Source organism: Pempheris klunzingeri, chromosome 11, assembly GCF_042242105.1.
Source record: "Pempheris klunzingeri isolate RE-2024b chromosome 11, fPemKlu1.hap1, whole genome shotgun sequence".
NCBI classification, from domain to species: Eukaryota; Metazoa; Chordata; class Actinopteri; order Acropomatiformes; family Pempheridae; genus Pempheris; species Pempheris klunzingeri.
The window spans coordinates 11558716-11574971 of record NC_092022.1 but is presented as its reverse complement, the minus strand read 5'-3'; the positions used below and the strand labels follow the sequence as shown (position 1 = coordinate 11574971).

Genomic DNA, 16256 nt, shown 5'->3' with positions numbered 1-16256 from the left:
GAAGGATACATCAATGGAAGTGGCAGGTGTTAACCTTCAAAGAGTTGACTCTCTGTGCTGCTGTCACCCTGAGAAACAGGAGGCGGTCAGGGTCAAACTGTGATTACAAGCAATTACAATGTTCAAGAAAATCACCATGTAATATGCAAAGCTAGGGAGGGGACGACGCTACCATTTGAGCCCATAAGCTAATATCTTAATGAACAGATCTTTAATATCACCCGGAAAAGAAGAAGTCCTATTCTTCCAAATCCAGCGTGGTAATTTAGGAGCAGTGCATGTGCTGCTGAACAAGAAAAGATAATACAATTAAAACTGCTCTGATTACGCCTCCTACTCAGCGACTGCACGAGTTGGTTCAGCACATGTTGCTTCCCCCTTCGGTCAAGGCGGTGCTCTGAAATGTGATGAAAAATATAAAATGCTGGCCACTAGAATCAAACACACAATGATTGTTCTCTTCCCATTAGAGAAACTCAAGGCTGAAAACACAACAAGGACTTTTGTCCAATCCAGGTCAAGCATGGGAGAGTGGAGTGTAGGTAGCACACACACAGTACTGTTCGCAGAGAGCGAGAGAGACACAGACAGAGAGAATATGTGTTATCTAACCCCCCTTTTTGTTCTCTTTCATTCCCCTCAGCGAGCGGAGCCATCCCATACCAAAGGACTCCTCTAATCCAGGTGAGAGAAAGGCTCCTTAATCAGCCAATGATGAATCAGGATTACATGTTACTAAAGTAGCTTACAACTCCTGGAGCTCATATGCACAACTGAGCCCTTTTTTTATTCCTGCGAATGGCCTCTGAACTTTTATGGATGACGGAGAACTCAGAGATCAGCAAAGTGTTGATTTCAGTAGTTTAGCAGCTGTCAGCCTTTTTTAGGAGAGGAAGCATCCTCCCTAATGTTGTGAGTACACCACTATCATTCCCAGTGGGGCTATCAGATGCACTGTTTTGATATATATCTAAAAAAATATCAATACAGGAGTTGAGGAGGGGATGCTTGGTACATAATTAATGAATAGGATGCATATGGGTGTAGCTGACCTTGTGGTTCATGTCTTTTAGGATGATTTCAATTCTAACATACATATTGTGAAGATTGCTTAGAGCGAAGCACGCATGATGTGAGCGGTCATGATGTAGACACAGGCTGTGAAGCTAAATGCAATTAATGTATGTTATTTATAGGCTACACCATACACGACACAGTGATGCCTGGGTGTGCAAGCTACATGAAGTGTAGCTATTGGCTGGCCGGCAGCTCAGCTGACTTCAGAAACGCCATGCAAACGGTGAAAGACACCAAGTACAATCACCATACAGGGCAGGGGCATAGTGGCTGAGACGGATGGCACCATAAATCAAAACCTGCAAACCTCCTGATCTCAGGCAAAATCGCTCAAATGACCGGCTGTGTGTGTGTGTGTGGGGGGGGCCTGTCAGCTAGTCCGCACCTGACTGAAGTGTTTTCACACAGCACCATTTATTTCTGAACAATAAGCAGCCATATGAGAGGATAAATACCGTATCAGCCATCTAGTGGTGCTTAAACAGATTGAACAACAATCATAAGAGTGCCTCACTATTACTATCTGCTTTGTGATGGAAAATAACAACAAACATCACTCACCCAAATGTGACATCGTAGCTCGTCGGTCCAGCGATATATTTATTTTTAAAAAAACAACAACAACAAAAAAACAAAAAGAGCTGTTCAGCCCAGATTGCTGGCTAACTCACTGTTTACTGGATTTAAATTATTCCTTTAGCTTACACGAGATTTACACTGGGATCTCTGCCTATAAAATTATCTTACACCCACTGGAAGAAAAGAGAAAAAAAAAAGCACATGTACAAAAAAAAAAAAAAAAAAGCTTTAGAAAAGAAAAATCCGTTTGTCTTTCTCTTTACATTTTATGCGCCTGCCGCGGCGATGTCGGCTTGAAAATCCCCAGCGGAGTCGTCGAGCCTCGGTGTGTGTGTGAGAGGCGGGCAGAGGGCTCCCGGTGCTCCGGCTCAGCCGATGTTTGCCGCGGGTTCACACATTCCCCCGCTCGCTGCTCGCTCTCACGGCTCCAAGTTGCGCGACTGTCCATTCATGTGTTTACCCGAATAATACCCGTAACTTATGTACATAATTTACAACGCACGGCTCCGATGGCCTTCAGCAGGATCGCGTGTGTGCTGAGCGCGCTCCGGTCTGCTCGTTCTCACTGGCCACGGGGCTCACCATCATCATCATCATCATCCTCATCCTCATCCTCATCTTCATCTTCACCATCCCGAGGAGGACGAACGAGACCGGTAGTTGGTTTACTCCGCCGCGAGAGGGCGGTGGCGGCACGTGTTTGTGTCATCAGCTGGTTATGTGACTGTGGGTGCTGCGTTCAGGCGCTCCTCGTAAGATTCAGCTTCGCAGCAGAAACATGTTCAACCTCGAGGACCGCTCAGGGGTTACTCAGGCTGCAAGTTTGTGAGGGATGTTGTCACACTTTGATTAATGTTGTGTTAATGTTTGTTGTGTGCAATTTTTACTTTTTCTTATATTTGTATATCTGCATATATGAAGGTTGTATATAATGTATTTATGTTTATGGTACATTTATGTCATTTAGGTCTTTTATATTTTTAACTCAGAATTAATACAGTTCGTATTATCTTATCTTCATGTTTTGACGCATTCAGGTTCTTCACAAAAGTAAAAGCAGAAGTACAACAATGTGAAGACAATCCAACCCTGCATTTTAAATCTAACCTCAGGTAAAGCACAATATTATCAGAAAAAATGCATTGATAGTGCTCAAACAATTTTCTATAATATATTTATATATATTTTTTTAGCAGCAATGCATATATGTGCATTTAGTATTTTACTGTTCTAGTTGAGTTGGAGCTAATTCAAACTGTGTTACATGCTGAGCTTTATTCTATAACACTGCATCACTTTGTCTAAGCTAATCATATTTTTTAAAAATATGTAAAATATGTAAAATCCTCATCAAAAAAGTAACCAGTAATTAGAGCCGTCTGATAAAAGGAAGTGTTGTTGAAAAAAAAAAAAAAAAAAGAGGAATGTGAATGTGTAAAGAAGAATGAAGTATCATATAACAGAAAGTACAGGTACCTCAAAATGTTACTGAAAGTGAGTAAATGTTTTTGTGTGTAAGTGTGATCATATGTCCACTATATTTATTTAATTCCCTCTTTGGACAATAAAGGCTCTATCTGTTTAGTAGCACTATTTTTTTTTCAATGCTCTTAATGTTTATAGAAATCTAGTATTTTACTGCTGTGAAACTTTAATACCCAAGAGTGGAATAACTAACCTAATGTGTATATCATTTTAACGCTTAATTATGACATCAAGACAAATAAAAAAAAAAAAGAGAGAAAGGGTAAATATGTAAGTAGTGTAGTCCTAGGATAGTTATCTTAGCATTAAACTACATCATTACTCTTCCTCAACAACTGACCCGAGTGCTCATGGTCTCTGCTTCTCCCTTTTGAACATCACAGACTGTATAAAATAGCACAGCACCCAACTCGTTCTTACTCGAATCAAAATCACGATTTTTTCTAACAACACTTGAAGGCCTCATAACACATTTTAAATGGAACAATAAAATTGATCGTTTTTGTCATTAGCACTTTACAGCCTCCTGATTCAAGGAGCAGCATGAGTCCACGCTGGGACTGAATTCACTGTCAAACCTGAAATAATCTACATTCAGTCCGAGATGTTTGTCCCACCGTAACATATGTTTAATGAAGCAGAAACCTTGAGCAGAATGAACTGAGTAACCCTAACGTGACTTGGACTTTTGTCGCCCTCTGGTGAATTTCTTAAAGTATGCCATTTAACTTAGGACCATGGATGGTCTATGCACAGGGTCCATGAAGAAAAAACAAAAACAAAACAAATATTCAGGCATTTTTATTCATTAGCATCGTTGTGACAATATAAAGACAGACTGTAGAAAACTCTTTACACATAGAGGTAACATAATTCAGACAAAGCAGCTAAAATGGACTTCTAACCATACATATAAAATATTTTTATCCTACACATTTCCCACGTTAGGCTTGCGTGATGCCTGGCAGATACACTCTACATTTTAAAAACGACACATACAACCACACGTTTAGGCTGAATTCTTAAATGAAAACACTCGGCAGAAAGATGTTTGCAGGCCTGAGACAACATTGAAACCACGGGTAGTGTTATGATGAATCAACACTATGAAACTGTTGTGTTTTCTGATAAAGTATCAAAATAAATAGCTAGTAAAGTAAAATGACCTAGAGCCAAATTGTATAAAGAAACCTGTAAACATGTGGCGAGCAATACCTGCAGTGCATCAAGTTCTAAGGAAACAATGGCAGCTAACACTAAGCATAACAATCACTCAAATATATATCACAGGATGAAAATATATTAACGTATTTAAATATAAACTCTGCCAACAGACCTGGTGCTTAGTTGAACATTTAAACTGTGAGTGTACCTCAAATGTTTTTGTTTATGCTGACGTGGATTAGATTTCCCAATGCCTTAGTGTGAAACCAGTTAGGTTTGTCTTACCTGCCCAACATCAAATGTTCAAGTATTCAACCCTTCATGTTTTTGTTGCTCAAGAATATGAACTCACCACAGGCAGGCTTACAAAGAGGAAACATAGCCATTTCCTACAATGACTTTGGAAGACCTACTCCAGCTGTATTTTATTCACTAGTCAATGTTACACTTTGGTTGTCAAACATTTGGCCTCTCAAGTGTCCCACAACCTGACGCAAACATTTCTCATGTTTCTCTAACATCACTTCAGCTCCAAAATGGCTCACAAAGCTTAATCCACAAATCCTCTACAAATCCAGCGATTTTAAGTATATAAAGTCCCAAGACAATCTTTGCAGTCGGCTCATGCCTCTGCCACGAGAGGGAAAACAAAACGTTGTTTGTGGCTGAGATCTTGGATGGTTTCAGGCATTCGGCAGCTCTCTGGCTTCCCAACAGTCATTTGGCTCCACTGGTGCTACTACAAGTGTTACAGCACTGTATGCGAGAGTGTGTCGGGGAGAATTATCCTTCCAGGGGTGGCCGCAGAGGAATACAGCCATCCATCTCCAGAGACTCAGGCCAGCCTTCGTACTTGTTGCTGCTCTTACTGTTCTTCATACGCTAAGGGGAGCAACCATAGGCAAACAGAACTGATGTCAACAGAACAGACTTGGACCAGCTGCATAGTAGCTGCTAGATGATACCTGCAGAGTGCTGAACAAAAACTGAATGCGTTTTACCAATTTAATATGATGATTTGACGTTTCACAGTCATTGTGGATATGTATGTGTAAATGGTCATGGAAGTTACTATGCATTAACCATATATGATGCCTGATATAATACTACTAATATTAAACAAGCTTGGCAGGTTTGTAAAATGGCTTAAGGGGAGGCACTACAGGTAATAGAGTAAAACTATGTAATTAAAAAGACATCAGTGTGAAACTTCCCCAGTTGATTACTTACATTAAGACTGTTTTTGTTACAAGTTTCCTGAAATGTTATGTCTAAATATGCAATGAGGTGTTCTGATTTGCATAATAGAAATCTGAACATTTTTTAGTGACTCCATAAATCAAAAAACAGTGACAAAAGCTATAAAAGAAATCACCATGTTTTTAGGAATAAAATGTTACAAAGAGTATGAGAGAGAAAAAACTCATTTTGAGAAAAATGAGGTTTAAGGCTGTGAATTTAAGAGAAATCTACAGATGGAAATAGACAGTGTGCAGTGAAATGAACACCTAAATGTGTAATTTTGGACATTTTCTTTCCACTAGTCTGAAAGAACATATTATAGAAACAAAATAGCCCAAAATTTCAGAATTGACCAGTGCATGAAAACACTGGGGTTAGGCTTGGGCTAACACTACCCCACTATCCTGTTGTGTCAGCGAATCCAGACAGACTTTTGAAAGACTTCACCAACTGAAGGCTTTCTGTGAGGCAGCTCAGCCAACAACATGTGTCATTTAATAGGCAACACTATTCTCTGCTGGCGCTGCCGGCAAATAGACGCCTGACCATTCACCATGTGTTGGCACTTTATTGATGTGTATATAGTGAATAAATATTCAATATAGCAATTTATTGCCAAAATCAACAGTAACATACCTGCTCAAAGGGACTCTTATTCTCGATGCCCTTGGCTCCAACAAACACCCAGCTGTCTCTAAAGGCCAGCTCCTTCACTGCCATGCTCCCAAGCTCCTCAAACAGTCGTCGAGACTCGTCGTTCAACCTGTCAACAGACGTGACGATAAGGTAACAGGTTCATGGCTGTTCTTCTAGGCAGGAGGTTTATAGGTTAACCTTTAAATTGAATTGAAATTTAATGCAGGTTTTTATCATTTCTCAGTGGATTCCTCCTTTAACCCTTTATCGGGCAAGGGACCATATTTGGTAACTTAAGTGGGAGTTCAAAATGCCGCCCCTTGCCTCACCATGAGGCAGTAGAACTACGAGATTTCTCCAAGCCAATCAGCGACAATCAGGCTACATGACAGACCGGCAAGAAACCATATATGGTAACTTCATTGACCTTGATTTTCACCATAACATTACATTTTGTTTTGAAAAACTAACTAAAGAAAAAAAGTCTTGTAATGACCACCAGTAATGGTCTAGAGTTGAAATTTTGAATTTCTAAGTATTTCAATGAGTGCCCTATAAAGGGTTAACAACCTCTCAGTGGCATTATTATTATTATTATTATTATTATTATCCTCTTTACAACCCTGATATTTTTTTGGCCTTACTTATAATTTTGTTCCATCAAAAGGAATCAAGTGTTTAATAACAAATGAGCCATCCATCCAATGTAATTTCAAATGTAATCTTATAAATAATATCTTAATTCCTGACAGTACAAGGGCACACCATCACCCACATGGCACTTTGTCTACAAATTACCTGCTGACTGACGGCTCTGCTCACCCGCCAGAGATTTTGCTCTTTTACAGTGTTGAACTTGAAAGACATCTTTCGCAAATGTAAATTTGCACATTGATTTTTATAGCACTTTTTAAGCAAGTGGCACCTCCTGAGGCATTATTAATGGATGGATAGTATAACTACTCTAAGATGTGGCAGATTGCTTTCTGTGCTTTCAAGCTATATTTTCATTATGCATGAGATATTGAAGATGTTTGAATAAATGAGTTTATTTAGTGATTCTCAAACAAGTGGAGTGTATAATGTTGAATTTGGCTGCAAAGATGAGAGCAGGTGGGGAACTGATCAGCATCCGCTGCTGGTTTATAAAATTGGTTAGACATTGGCCCTGCTGCTGTTTGGCTACCAAAATACTTTCCCCTGTAGCAGTGCCAAATAATTAATGTATTCTGAAAAATATTTTCCAAGTTATAACATGGAATATCCTTTGGCTCTAGCTGACAATATACTGCAAAAACTGCTTTGAGGTGCATCTGATGGGAAAACAGAGGGATGCCAGACTGGAACTGATAGCAAATCATGGATTCTTACTTTGTAGCTGGATCATCAAAGGAAGCCACAAACACGAGTGTTCCTTCATGGAGCGGCCGGAGAAACTTTAACAGGTCAGAAACATCTGCGAACGAACATCAGTTGAACTGTGGTTTATAGTTCTTCTTGCCAAGTCATATATACCAGATGTAAAATACATACTATATGCAAAAGTTTTATTACCTCCTGCCCACATGTCAAAGGTCTTTGTGGCCAAGAGCTCTCCCGTCACTCCTGGAACAAATACAACATGAGTCAGTTGTTAGAATGACAGAAATAACTGGAACTTACAATATTAATGCAACATTATTGATTAAAAAGCGGAGGATGACACTCTTACCATTGACCAAAGCTACATTAAGTCCTCGGCCAACATTGTTCTTCACACTGCTCACTAACCTGTGAGATAAAAGGACAAGACGTTGACGCTCTAAAGGAAGTACTTTACTAGAACACTTTCCTCCCGTGCACATACACATTAATCTACAGACTTAAAGACCCTGCCTGCTACTTGAGAAACAACAAAAATATGAAAAGGGACCACGACTACAGACAAAAAACAAAGAAATGGGGCTCAGACAGACTGATGAAATACTTGCATTCAGCTCCCCAGACAGACTTGGAAGTCTGGTTATGACAGCAAAGAGGAAAAAAAGAACAGTGTGAAACAAAAAAAAAAAAAAAAGCGAGACAGAGGGGGAGACAAAGACATAGATGAACAGAAAGGAGGTGGAAAGCACTGAATCTCACATCTTGTCCTCCAGGCAGATTTTGGGCCCGATGACGTTGGCAGCACCAGACACCAGACGGAAAGCCAAATGTTTTGGAGGACAGGGAGCTGAAAGTCCACATTTATACCTCCGAGGACGGGGCTCAGCTAAAATATTAGTCAGTGGTGACAAGGAAGATTAGGAGGGTACGGATGTAGCATTATCATGGTGACGCTTGACAGAAAGAGTAGTCATAAAATGGTCGGATCATACAGTTTCTCCTACTTACCAGGTGTTGGTTCCTCACTTGCACCTGAAAAAAAACACACAATTTTCACGCTCTAATGAAGAAAACTCATATCTGAAAGGCTTAGTTACACAGACCCTCCATCACACATGTATCAGTGTATCTCTAGTCTCTAAAATGTCAACGCTGGTTCCCAAAGCCCATGGTGATGTCCTCTAATTGCTTGTTTTGCCCTACCAACTGTGCAAAGCCCAGGGATACTCCATTTTCATGTTATGTAAAACAAAATATAAAAAAAATAAGTTATATAACACATCAATGTTCAGTTATAAAAAATCAACAGAGAAACTCCCCAAATCCTCAGATTTAGCAGCTCGAACCACTGAATATTGTCATGTTTGTTGTTCTCAACTTCCATCAATCTACTGATCATTTAATAACCGAGTTGTTTCAGAACAATTTTTCTTACCACTGAAGAAGTGGCGTACAGATGAACCACTCTCCCCTCCAAATAAGGTGTTTGCCAGCAGCCAGGTGAGCCCCACCAGCAGCAGCACAGCCACAGCTCTCAGGGGGCCTGTCAAGACAAACAGCCCAGGCCGGTTCAGACAAAAGACTCATAGAATTAACACCAACCAGTAAGCAACAAATTAGTAGAAAAAAAAAAAAATAATGAGTAAGATTTGAACCAACCTGTTAACCTCATGTTTCACCGTTTCATAGACCTGGACAGAGATTAAAAATGTAAAAAAAAAACAATAGCTAACTTAGGGTGGTTTGAATTTCATCACAACCTCATTTTCATTTTCAATTTATCCTGATAGTGAACTTGTGAAACTAGTGAAACTAGTGAAAAAAGGTACATTTTGAAGATAAAAACGTAAAGTTCAACAAAGGAGGTAAACAAATACAACAAAGTGAAAAGGCTATCATAACATTTAATTGTGTAGAATTTCGTTTTTATGTAACTTTTAAGAGTTTCTTAAACATGTTAAGTCTTGAATGAAAACAGTGGATGTTCTTTCCGATACCAGAATTGGTGGATAATAAACGTAACCATTAAAACATAACATTTGCAAAACAATCATTATATTCAAATGTAGCGTGGCATTTTTAACAGAAGGCTTTCAATGTTTTTTCCAGAGGCCATGCAAGATGGCTCTGCAGAGATGACGTTTGACTGGATGACATGAACCCAAAGCATCGCTGAGACAAATAACACCCATGACAGCAAAATCAATCACTAACGTTGACCTAAACATGACAAACGTCAGCTCTTACCTTCCGTGTCCACGCGTAAGACGAGTGTTGGCTTCTCTGGTCACCTGGATGTAATGAACAGCACAGATGAGCTGTTGCTCTTGCCACACGGGACTTTTGACTATTTCTTTCGTTGTTTCCTCATTTAGGCTCTTCTGGTATAAATCAGCTTTCAATGAGAAGACGGCCCGAAGCCAAAGTGCTCAGTTGTCCATTTATACAAGTTTTAATATTCCGCTTTTGACAAGCATGAAAGTAAAAAAAAAAAAAAACCTGTTTGGTTTAACGTCCCATCTGTCTTCCGGATATGGTGCCAAACCCCAGTCCGAGACCACTGAGTCTGCGCAGGAACAGTCACGTGACCAACGTTTATCTAAGTATTTAACCGCTTTTTTAAATTTTATTATTTATTATTTTTAAACTGCTACGCAATATACCACTAATGATTAAATATTTTTTGTAGACAAAAAAATAAATAAATGTAAAATTATCGCACGACCACCGCCTCCTCCTCGTACTGCTTCAAACTCAAGATGGCTGCTCACAGAGCTGTGCTCTCGATGTCCAAAATCATCAATCCTTTCTGGTGTGGTCGCCTTGGAAATACGGTTAAAGTAAGACGACACGCGTTGCTTTTGTCACGCCGGTTGTGGTGGTTGTTGTGAGGATCTATATTAAATTTTAGATTATTTTATCTGAGCACAAGGTCATATGGTGAACAACTTCATACAGTTGAACCGACAAGCTAGCGGGCTTTCACCCCGAGATTCAGTTTGGCTGCATGTAGGTTTTGCTAAATAACTTCACGAACATCCCTGTTTCTTTGTGTTTCAGGTATTTGGAACAACCCTGACAAATCACAGGAACAAGACCTTGCTCACTGTGAGTGATTCAGATTGTCTCTGTATTAGAATGAGTGGATGTGATTTTGTCAATCTGTCACTGTAGCTCTGAATGTGTGTATGCTGTATGGCTTTGGGTTAAACCTTGAAAGGGTCTGGGTACTCTTAGTCTGTTTTAATGTAACGTGGGAGTGCTGCATCTGTTTTTCCACCCTCTTGGGGGAGGAGAGGTTATGATGCCTCTGTACTTGCCACTGTCTGGATTCTCTGATGTAACCTCAAACTGACTCCTGTCCCTCTGCTTTCCTTGCTGTCCATCTTCAACAACAGGGAGAAAACATTGTAAGTAGCTCTGACTCTGGCGAGATTTACTAGACCACAATGCATCACTTCATACACGAGAGAGAACATGACCTGTCCTGCACCAGGGCCGTGCCATGTGCCATCAACAGTATAACAATTACCCGAAGACTTACTGCCAACATTGGTATACATCACAGTGGTGTGAGGGTCATGAAATACCACATGTCAAACAAGTAATGGATATATCAGGTTTAATAATTTCAGTGTAAATTCAACTTAATAACAAAATTGTTGCTAATTCACAACATTGGAAAATCCTATAATATGATGGCAATGATAAACAATAGTGAAACATTGCCCAGACCTAAATAACACATCAGCATCAACTTTTTACTTCGTAACATTACCCTCACACACCTTCTTCCTTGGTGCTTCTGCCTTATTTAACTGTACTGGTGATTTTCTGTGCCATTAACTTAAGATTGTATGCATTGTTATCACTTATTCCACTGAGTTATGAAAACTGACTTTCACATGTTTTGAAAATTGAAAATTCAGTAGTTAACATTATATTTTTTGTTTAATTGATATTGAGTGGAATGTGATGGCCAACAGGAACCAAAATGACCAAGTTAAAAATGTATTAATGCATTGATTTAAAAGTGGCAGGTTGGAAATCAAACTAAAAACAAAGGGCATCATATCAGCAACACACACACACAAACACATAAATATATATATATATATTTGCAAAACCACCACTGTCAACACTTTAACAATGCATAAAATGCCAATGTTACAGCCCCCGCCTGCAAAGTATGGGGGCAGACACACTGTGACCCTCATACCTGGAGATGGAATCGGTCCCGAGTTGCTCAATCATGTCAGAGAGGTTTTCAGGTTAGTTATACTTAAATTAAAGCTTGCTCTTAGTGTTGACTACAGGCTGGTGAGGGCTGCCTTACCATGTGGTTTCATGCTGTAGGTTCAGCTGTGTCCCGGTGGACTTTGAGGTGGTTCACGTCAACTCTGCTTTGGAGACTGAGGACGATATCAGCAATGCCATCACTGCCATTCGCCGCAATGGAATTGCCCTCAAAGGTAAGAAAACGCCTTTTTTTTTTTTCCATAGTCACAAGCAGAGTGTGAAAACATGAAAAGCAGAACACAGCTGTGAAAAGCATGTAGTTTATAATACGACCATGACACTAAAGTTTAACTGTGACTTTGCTTAACTAATAGGTAACATAGAAACCAAACATACCATGGCACCATCTGTCAAATCCAGAAATAATCTCCTTCGGTAAGAATTTAAATTAAGTATTCAATCGTTGATAATGACTCACTTTTATTAGATGGCTTATGTTTCTTCCATAATTTGGTCCATTGTGTCCGGCCAATGTCAGTTGACCCATTGTTTTTTCCTGACTCCCTCCCCTCCCTACCCAACTTCCTTCTCTTGTTCCACGTGTCTGTCAACAGCACAAGCTTAGACCTGTACGCCAATGTGATGCACTGCCAGTCCCTCCCTGGAGTCCAGACTCGCCACAAGAACATTGACATCATGATCATCAGGGAGAACACAGAGGGAGAATACAGCAGTCTGGAGCACGAGGTCAGACAGAGCAGAAACACAATGTCTCCTTTTGTCTGAAGAAATGCGCTTATATTCCCTCTATTAAAGACCCCTTTATCTCTTCTCACTCTCCAATTTCCTCTCTTCTTTTTGTCTCTTGAAATGGGAGTGCGGTACCTACCCACACATTAGTAAAAGTACAGCATTTATTTCCTAATAGAAAACATTGATCTGACATACCCGATATTGATGGAGATGATGACCTTACTAAACAGACATGACAGATCCCCTTTAAATACTGTTTCTTAGTTGCCTGCCTGAAATGATAACTGCATTTGATAAACTTTAAGAACAATCTAAGTGCAAGCCTAAAATTGATTTTGGCTGTAGGCTTTACCTACATTTAAGAAACAATGTGCAGTTGATGCCTGTACTTTTACAAAGAAGTATCTGAGTATACTGTTACTATATTATTAGCAGCATATACAACTTGAACTTTATCATCATCATTTTTCCCCTTGTCTTCTTTAAGAGTGTTTCAGGGGTAGTTGAAAGTCTCAAGATCATCACCAGGAACAATTCCCTCAGGATCGCTGAGTATGCCTTCAGACTGGCGAGGGAGAAAGGCCGCCGTAGGGTCACTGCTGTACACAAGGCCAACATCATGTGAGTGACTTTGAGGCAAATACGACATCCAAGATCTGTTTAGCCCCCCCTGAGTCTTACATAATATGATCATCATAATGTGATTTTTTTTTTTAGTGCTGGGAATGTTGATTGTGGCCTTTCTGCTCCCACAGGAAACTTGGTGATGGCTTGTTTCTGCAGTGTTGCAGGGAAGTGGCCTCTGGTTATCCAGACATCACATTTGACAGCATGATTGTGGACAACACCACCATGCAGGTGATAGAAGATTCAATAACACAACTTTGGGAAAGTTTCTAAATGTTGCGACCCGGAAATATTTCACCTGCCAACTTATTTGTGTGTGTTTTTTAGCTGGTGTCCAATCCCCAGCAGTTTGATGTGATGGTGATGCCCAATCTGTATGGGAATGTGGTGAGCAACGTGTGTGCAGGCCTGGTGGGAGGGCCTGGCCTCGTGCCTGGGGCTAATTATGGCCGTGACTATGCTGTTTTTGAAACGGTGAGTGTTTGGCAGTTCATTGTTAGTGGGACATTTTCCCCTCTGCTTTTTGAAAGAGGAAAAATAGATGGATAATATCTGTCTGATCTATTGTAGCTCAGATTTTTGTCTTACCCCCTTTTTCTGGATCTCTCAGGCCACGAGAAACACAGGGAAGAGTATTGCAGGCAGGAACATTGCTAACCCCACAGCCATGCTACTAGCCAGCTGCATGATGCTCGACCACCTTAAGTAAGCTTCTTCACATCAAATACTTTCCATGCATACATTCCTGTGGCTCCATCTGAGATCTAATGTTATCTGCTGTGGTACAACTGTCATGCAAGTAATCCTCTCTTCTGTATGCCTCCAGACTTTATGATTATGCAAGTTCGATCCGATACGCAATCCTCACCACCATGAATGAAACCAGGGTAAGACTTGCTTCACTGACTGCCCCACCCCCCCCCTCACCTGTCTCGCTGCCATAAAGCTAATGGGCCATTGTTGTGTGACAGAGGCTTAGAGGCCCTGTTGGCAGGTCTGGCATGCTGCCTAGTGGGCACCACAATGCATTCACACAAAGCAGCATTGTGTCCTTTCAATGTCACAAAGCTCTTATGAAGCGCTACACTGTATTGTTCCTGATTTGCGAGGTGCTGGCATTAATTGTGGTTCTTGGGCTTATTTAAAAACCTTCAACGCTTTTCATCCAAGTCTGCAGACTGCTTGTTGCTTTGTCTGAATCTTTAAGAAATGTTATGCGATATGTTTTATTTTCCCTCAGTTGGGGACTGTTTGCATACAGACGCTTAAATGAACATAAAGCAGTGATTAAATACAATAAGTGTGATTCCATAATATATAATTTCACTAACATTTGGTGCTTTTTAAACTTTATTTGACTGATATTGGATATATTTGGGGTTTTTTTTGTCTTGCAGTTGCACACAGCTGATATCGGGGGTCAGGGCACCACATCAGAGGTGGTCCAGTCCATCATGAGGATCATCCAGAGTAAAGGGCAGCTCACATCTGACCTCTAAACACACACACTCATGGTGTGAGCTTGAACAGATGTCTGTACCTGGGACGGCTGTAGAGTATGAGAGATGCATGTCTGTTTCCATTGTGTCAGAATTTTTTTTTGTTCACACAGCTTACTGACCACTTCTCTGTACAAACAACCCTTTATCTACAGGTGTGTGATTCACATATAATAATGGCCCTTTACAAGACTGGTTTAAAATGGTTTATTTTTTGATGCAATCTCTCCTATTAGATAATAAATCCCATCGTAAGGATAGGTTTTATTTCATCGGATTCATTCCACTGAAAATCTGCGTTCTTGCAAATTGTTATAAAAAAGTAAAAGGTCTCCTTTACAGTATGTCAACTGCCAAACACACATTGAGGTCAGAAATATTTAGAATATCCTAATATGTGCATGCATTGTCCACTTTGCATTCTTCAATGTGGATCATTATTTATTTTCCAAAAGACACAGTCTCAGCCTCACAGCCTTTTCAATTAATCAAAATGTACAATGTTCATTTAACGCCTTCACTTTTTTTTTTTGTCACTGTAACCTAAATGTCATTATGTGGTGTACTGTCCTGTGTGTTCGCATACTCCATCATCAGAGGGCCTGTACATCAAATCACTGCTGTCAAAGCCAAAATTTTACACTTGTGCCACATTTTTCAGTTTTTTTTTTCAGTCTTAAATCCTGATATGAAAAGGTTTTATTACATATGTGGATGGCTATATATGATGTATGAACATAAATTCCACGTCAATAAATAAATCTACCCTAAAGTGATCTTTATGGACTGAGCTTTGAATATGAAACATCTCTCCAATACCTTTTAAAGCGAAAGTAAACAATTTTCAAACTATATATAAATATAAACACATTCCGTTGCAAATTTATTTGGTAAACCAAGCTAAAACTTGTGCAGTCTAATAAAACAATCCTGCAATAAATCCTTCCTAAAGCTTTTTATTGCTAAGATAAGTTAAGGTTGATCTTGATTCATTGCCTCTGCTTCAGAGAGAAAATCTCTGTTCCGGCCTCCTGTTAGGGATAAAGACTATTTTGCTCCAAATGTGATAAAGCTCACTGATCCTACCGTTTGTTTTAAAATTTCACGGTCTATCAGCATCTTACAACACTGGATGACTAGTTGCTGTTTTACATTTCATCAGTAGGTGGCAACAGCACTTTCCAGAGATGCCTCTAAGCTGTAACTTGGAGCAAATTGTGCATGCGTTTGCACTCTGACACACGCAGTCTGACAAGGACAAAATGCAATACACATGTGATCACTATGTATGCTTGTTATTACTTCTCTGATTGTGGTGTGAAAAAGCTGCAGGGAAAATTGGATACAGGCAGACTGGCCCGCATAATTGAGAACATTAAGATAGTTATTTCTTCTTGTGATTTCTAGGAAAGAGAGTCTTGGTTTTTAACACTAATGAGACAGATTGAACTGGAAAGACCAATTCATCCATTACTGTTTCACCTAATCTTTTATCAAATACTCTGACCACAGTCATGTTGATTAAAAACTGCTCTGGTCCTCCGAGCCAGTGGTCGCAGGAGGAGGAGCAGTTGTAGTGGTACATCAGTCAGC

General features: G+C 39.9%; 2 protein-coding genes across 2 annotated transcripts; one reads left to right on the top strand and one right to left on the bottom strand.

The window, feature by feature from the left end:
* Nucleotides 1-3927: 3927 nt before the first annotated feature.
* On the bottom strand, nucleotides 3928-10008 carry fam3a (FAM3 metabolism regulating signaling molecule A). Its single transcript, XM_070839356.1, has 10 exons — nucleotides 9793-10008; nucleotides 9205-9236; nucleotides 8981-9088; nucleotides 8554-8577; nucleotides 8305-8431; nucleotides 7895-7953; nucleotides 7738-7788; nucleotides 7555-7639; nucleotides 6184-6310; nucleotides 3928-5187 (listed from the first exon to the last, which is right to left on the bottom strand). The coding sequence occupies exons 2-10, from the start codon at nucleotides 9215-9217 to the stop codon at nucleotides 5089-5091; spliced, it is 693 nt and encodes a 230-aa protein (XP_070695457.1). The 5' UTR covers nucleotides 9218-9236; nucleotides 9793-10008; the 3' UTR covers nucleotides 3928-5088.
* A 290-nt stretch (nucleotides 10009-10298) lies between these two features.
* idh3g (isocitrate dehydrogenase (NAD(+)) 3 non-catalytic subunit gamma) lies at nucleotides 10299-15439 on the top strand. Its single transcript, XM_070839357.1, has 13 exons — nucleotides 10299-10385; nucleotides 10606-10653; nucleotides 10944-10955; nucleotides 11719-11816; nucleotides 11902-12017; nucleotides 12159-12219; nucleotides 12399-12531; nucleotides 13025-13158; nucleotides 13293-13395; nucleotides 13492-13638; nucleotides 13775-13869; nucleotides 13991-14051; nucleotides 14562-15439. Exons 1-13 carry the CDS (start codon nucleotides 10305-10307, stop codon nucleotides 14661-14663), a joined length of 1191 nt encoding a protein of 396 aa, XP_070695458.1. The 5' UTR covers nucleotides 10299-10304; the 3' UTR covers nucleotides 14664-15439.
* The last annotated feature ends 817 nt before the right edge of the window (nucleotides 15440-16256 follow it).

Coding starts and splice junctions, on each gene's coding strand:
- fam3a (XM_070839356.1), bottom strand. Junction 7,954..8,304: donor ATCTGCCTGGAGGACAAGAT/GTGAGATTCAGT, acceptor TTTATCTCACAG/GTTAGTGAGCAGTGTGAAGA. Junction 7,640..7,737: donor CTTTGACATGTGGGCAGGAG/GTAATAAAACTT, acceptor GTTCGTTCGCAG/ATGTTTCTGACCTGTTAAAG.
- idh3g (XM_070839357.1), top strand. CDS start 10,305: ATGGCTGCTCACAGAGCTGTGCTCTCGATGTCCAAAATCATCAATCCT. Junction 11,817..11,901: donor CATGTCAGAGAGGTTTTCAG/GTTAGTTATACT, acceptor TTCATGCTGTAG/GTTCAGCTGTGTCCCGGTGG. Junction 13,159..13,292: donor GTACACAAGGCCAACATCAT/GTGAGTGACTTT, acceptor CTGCTCCCACAG/GAAACTTGGTGATGGCTTGT.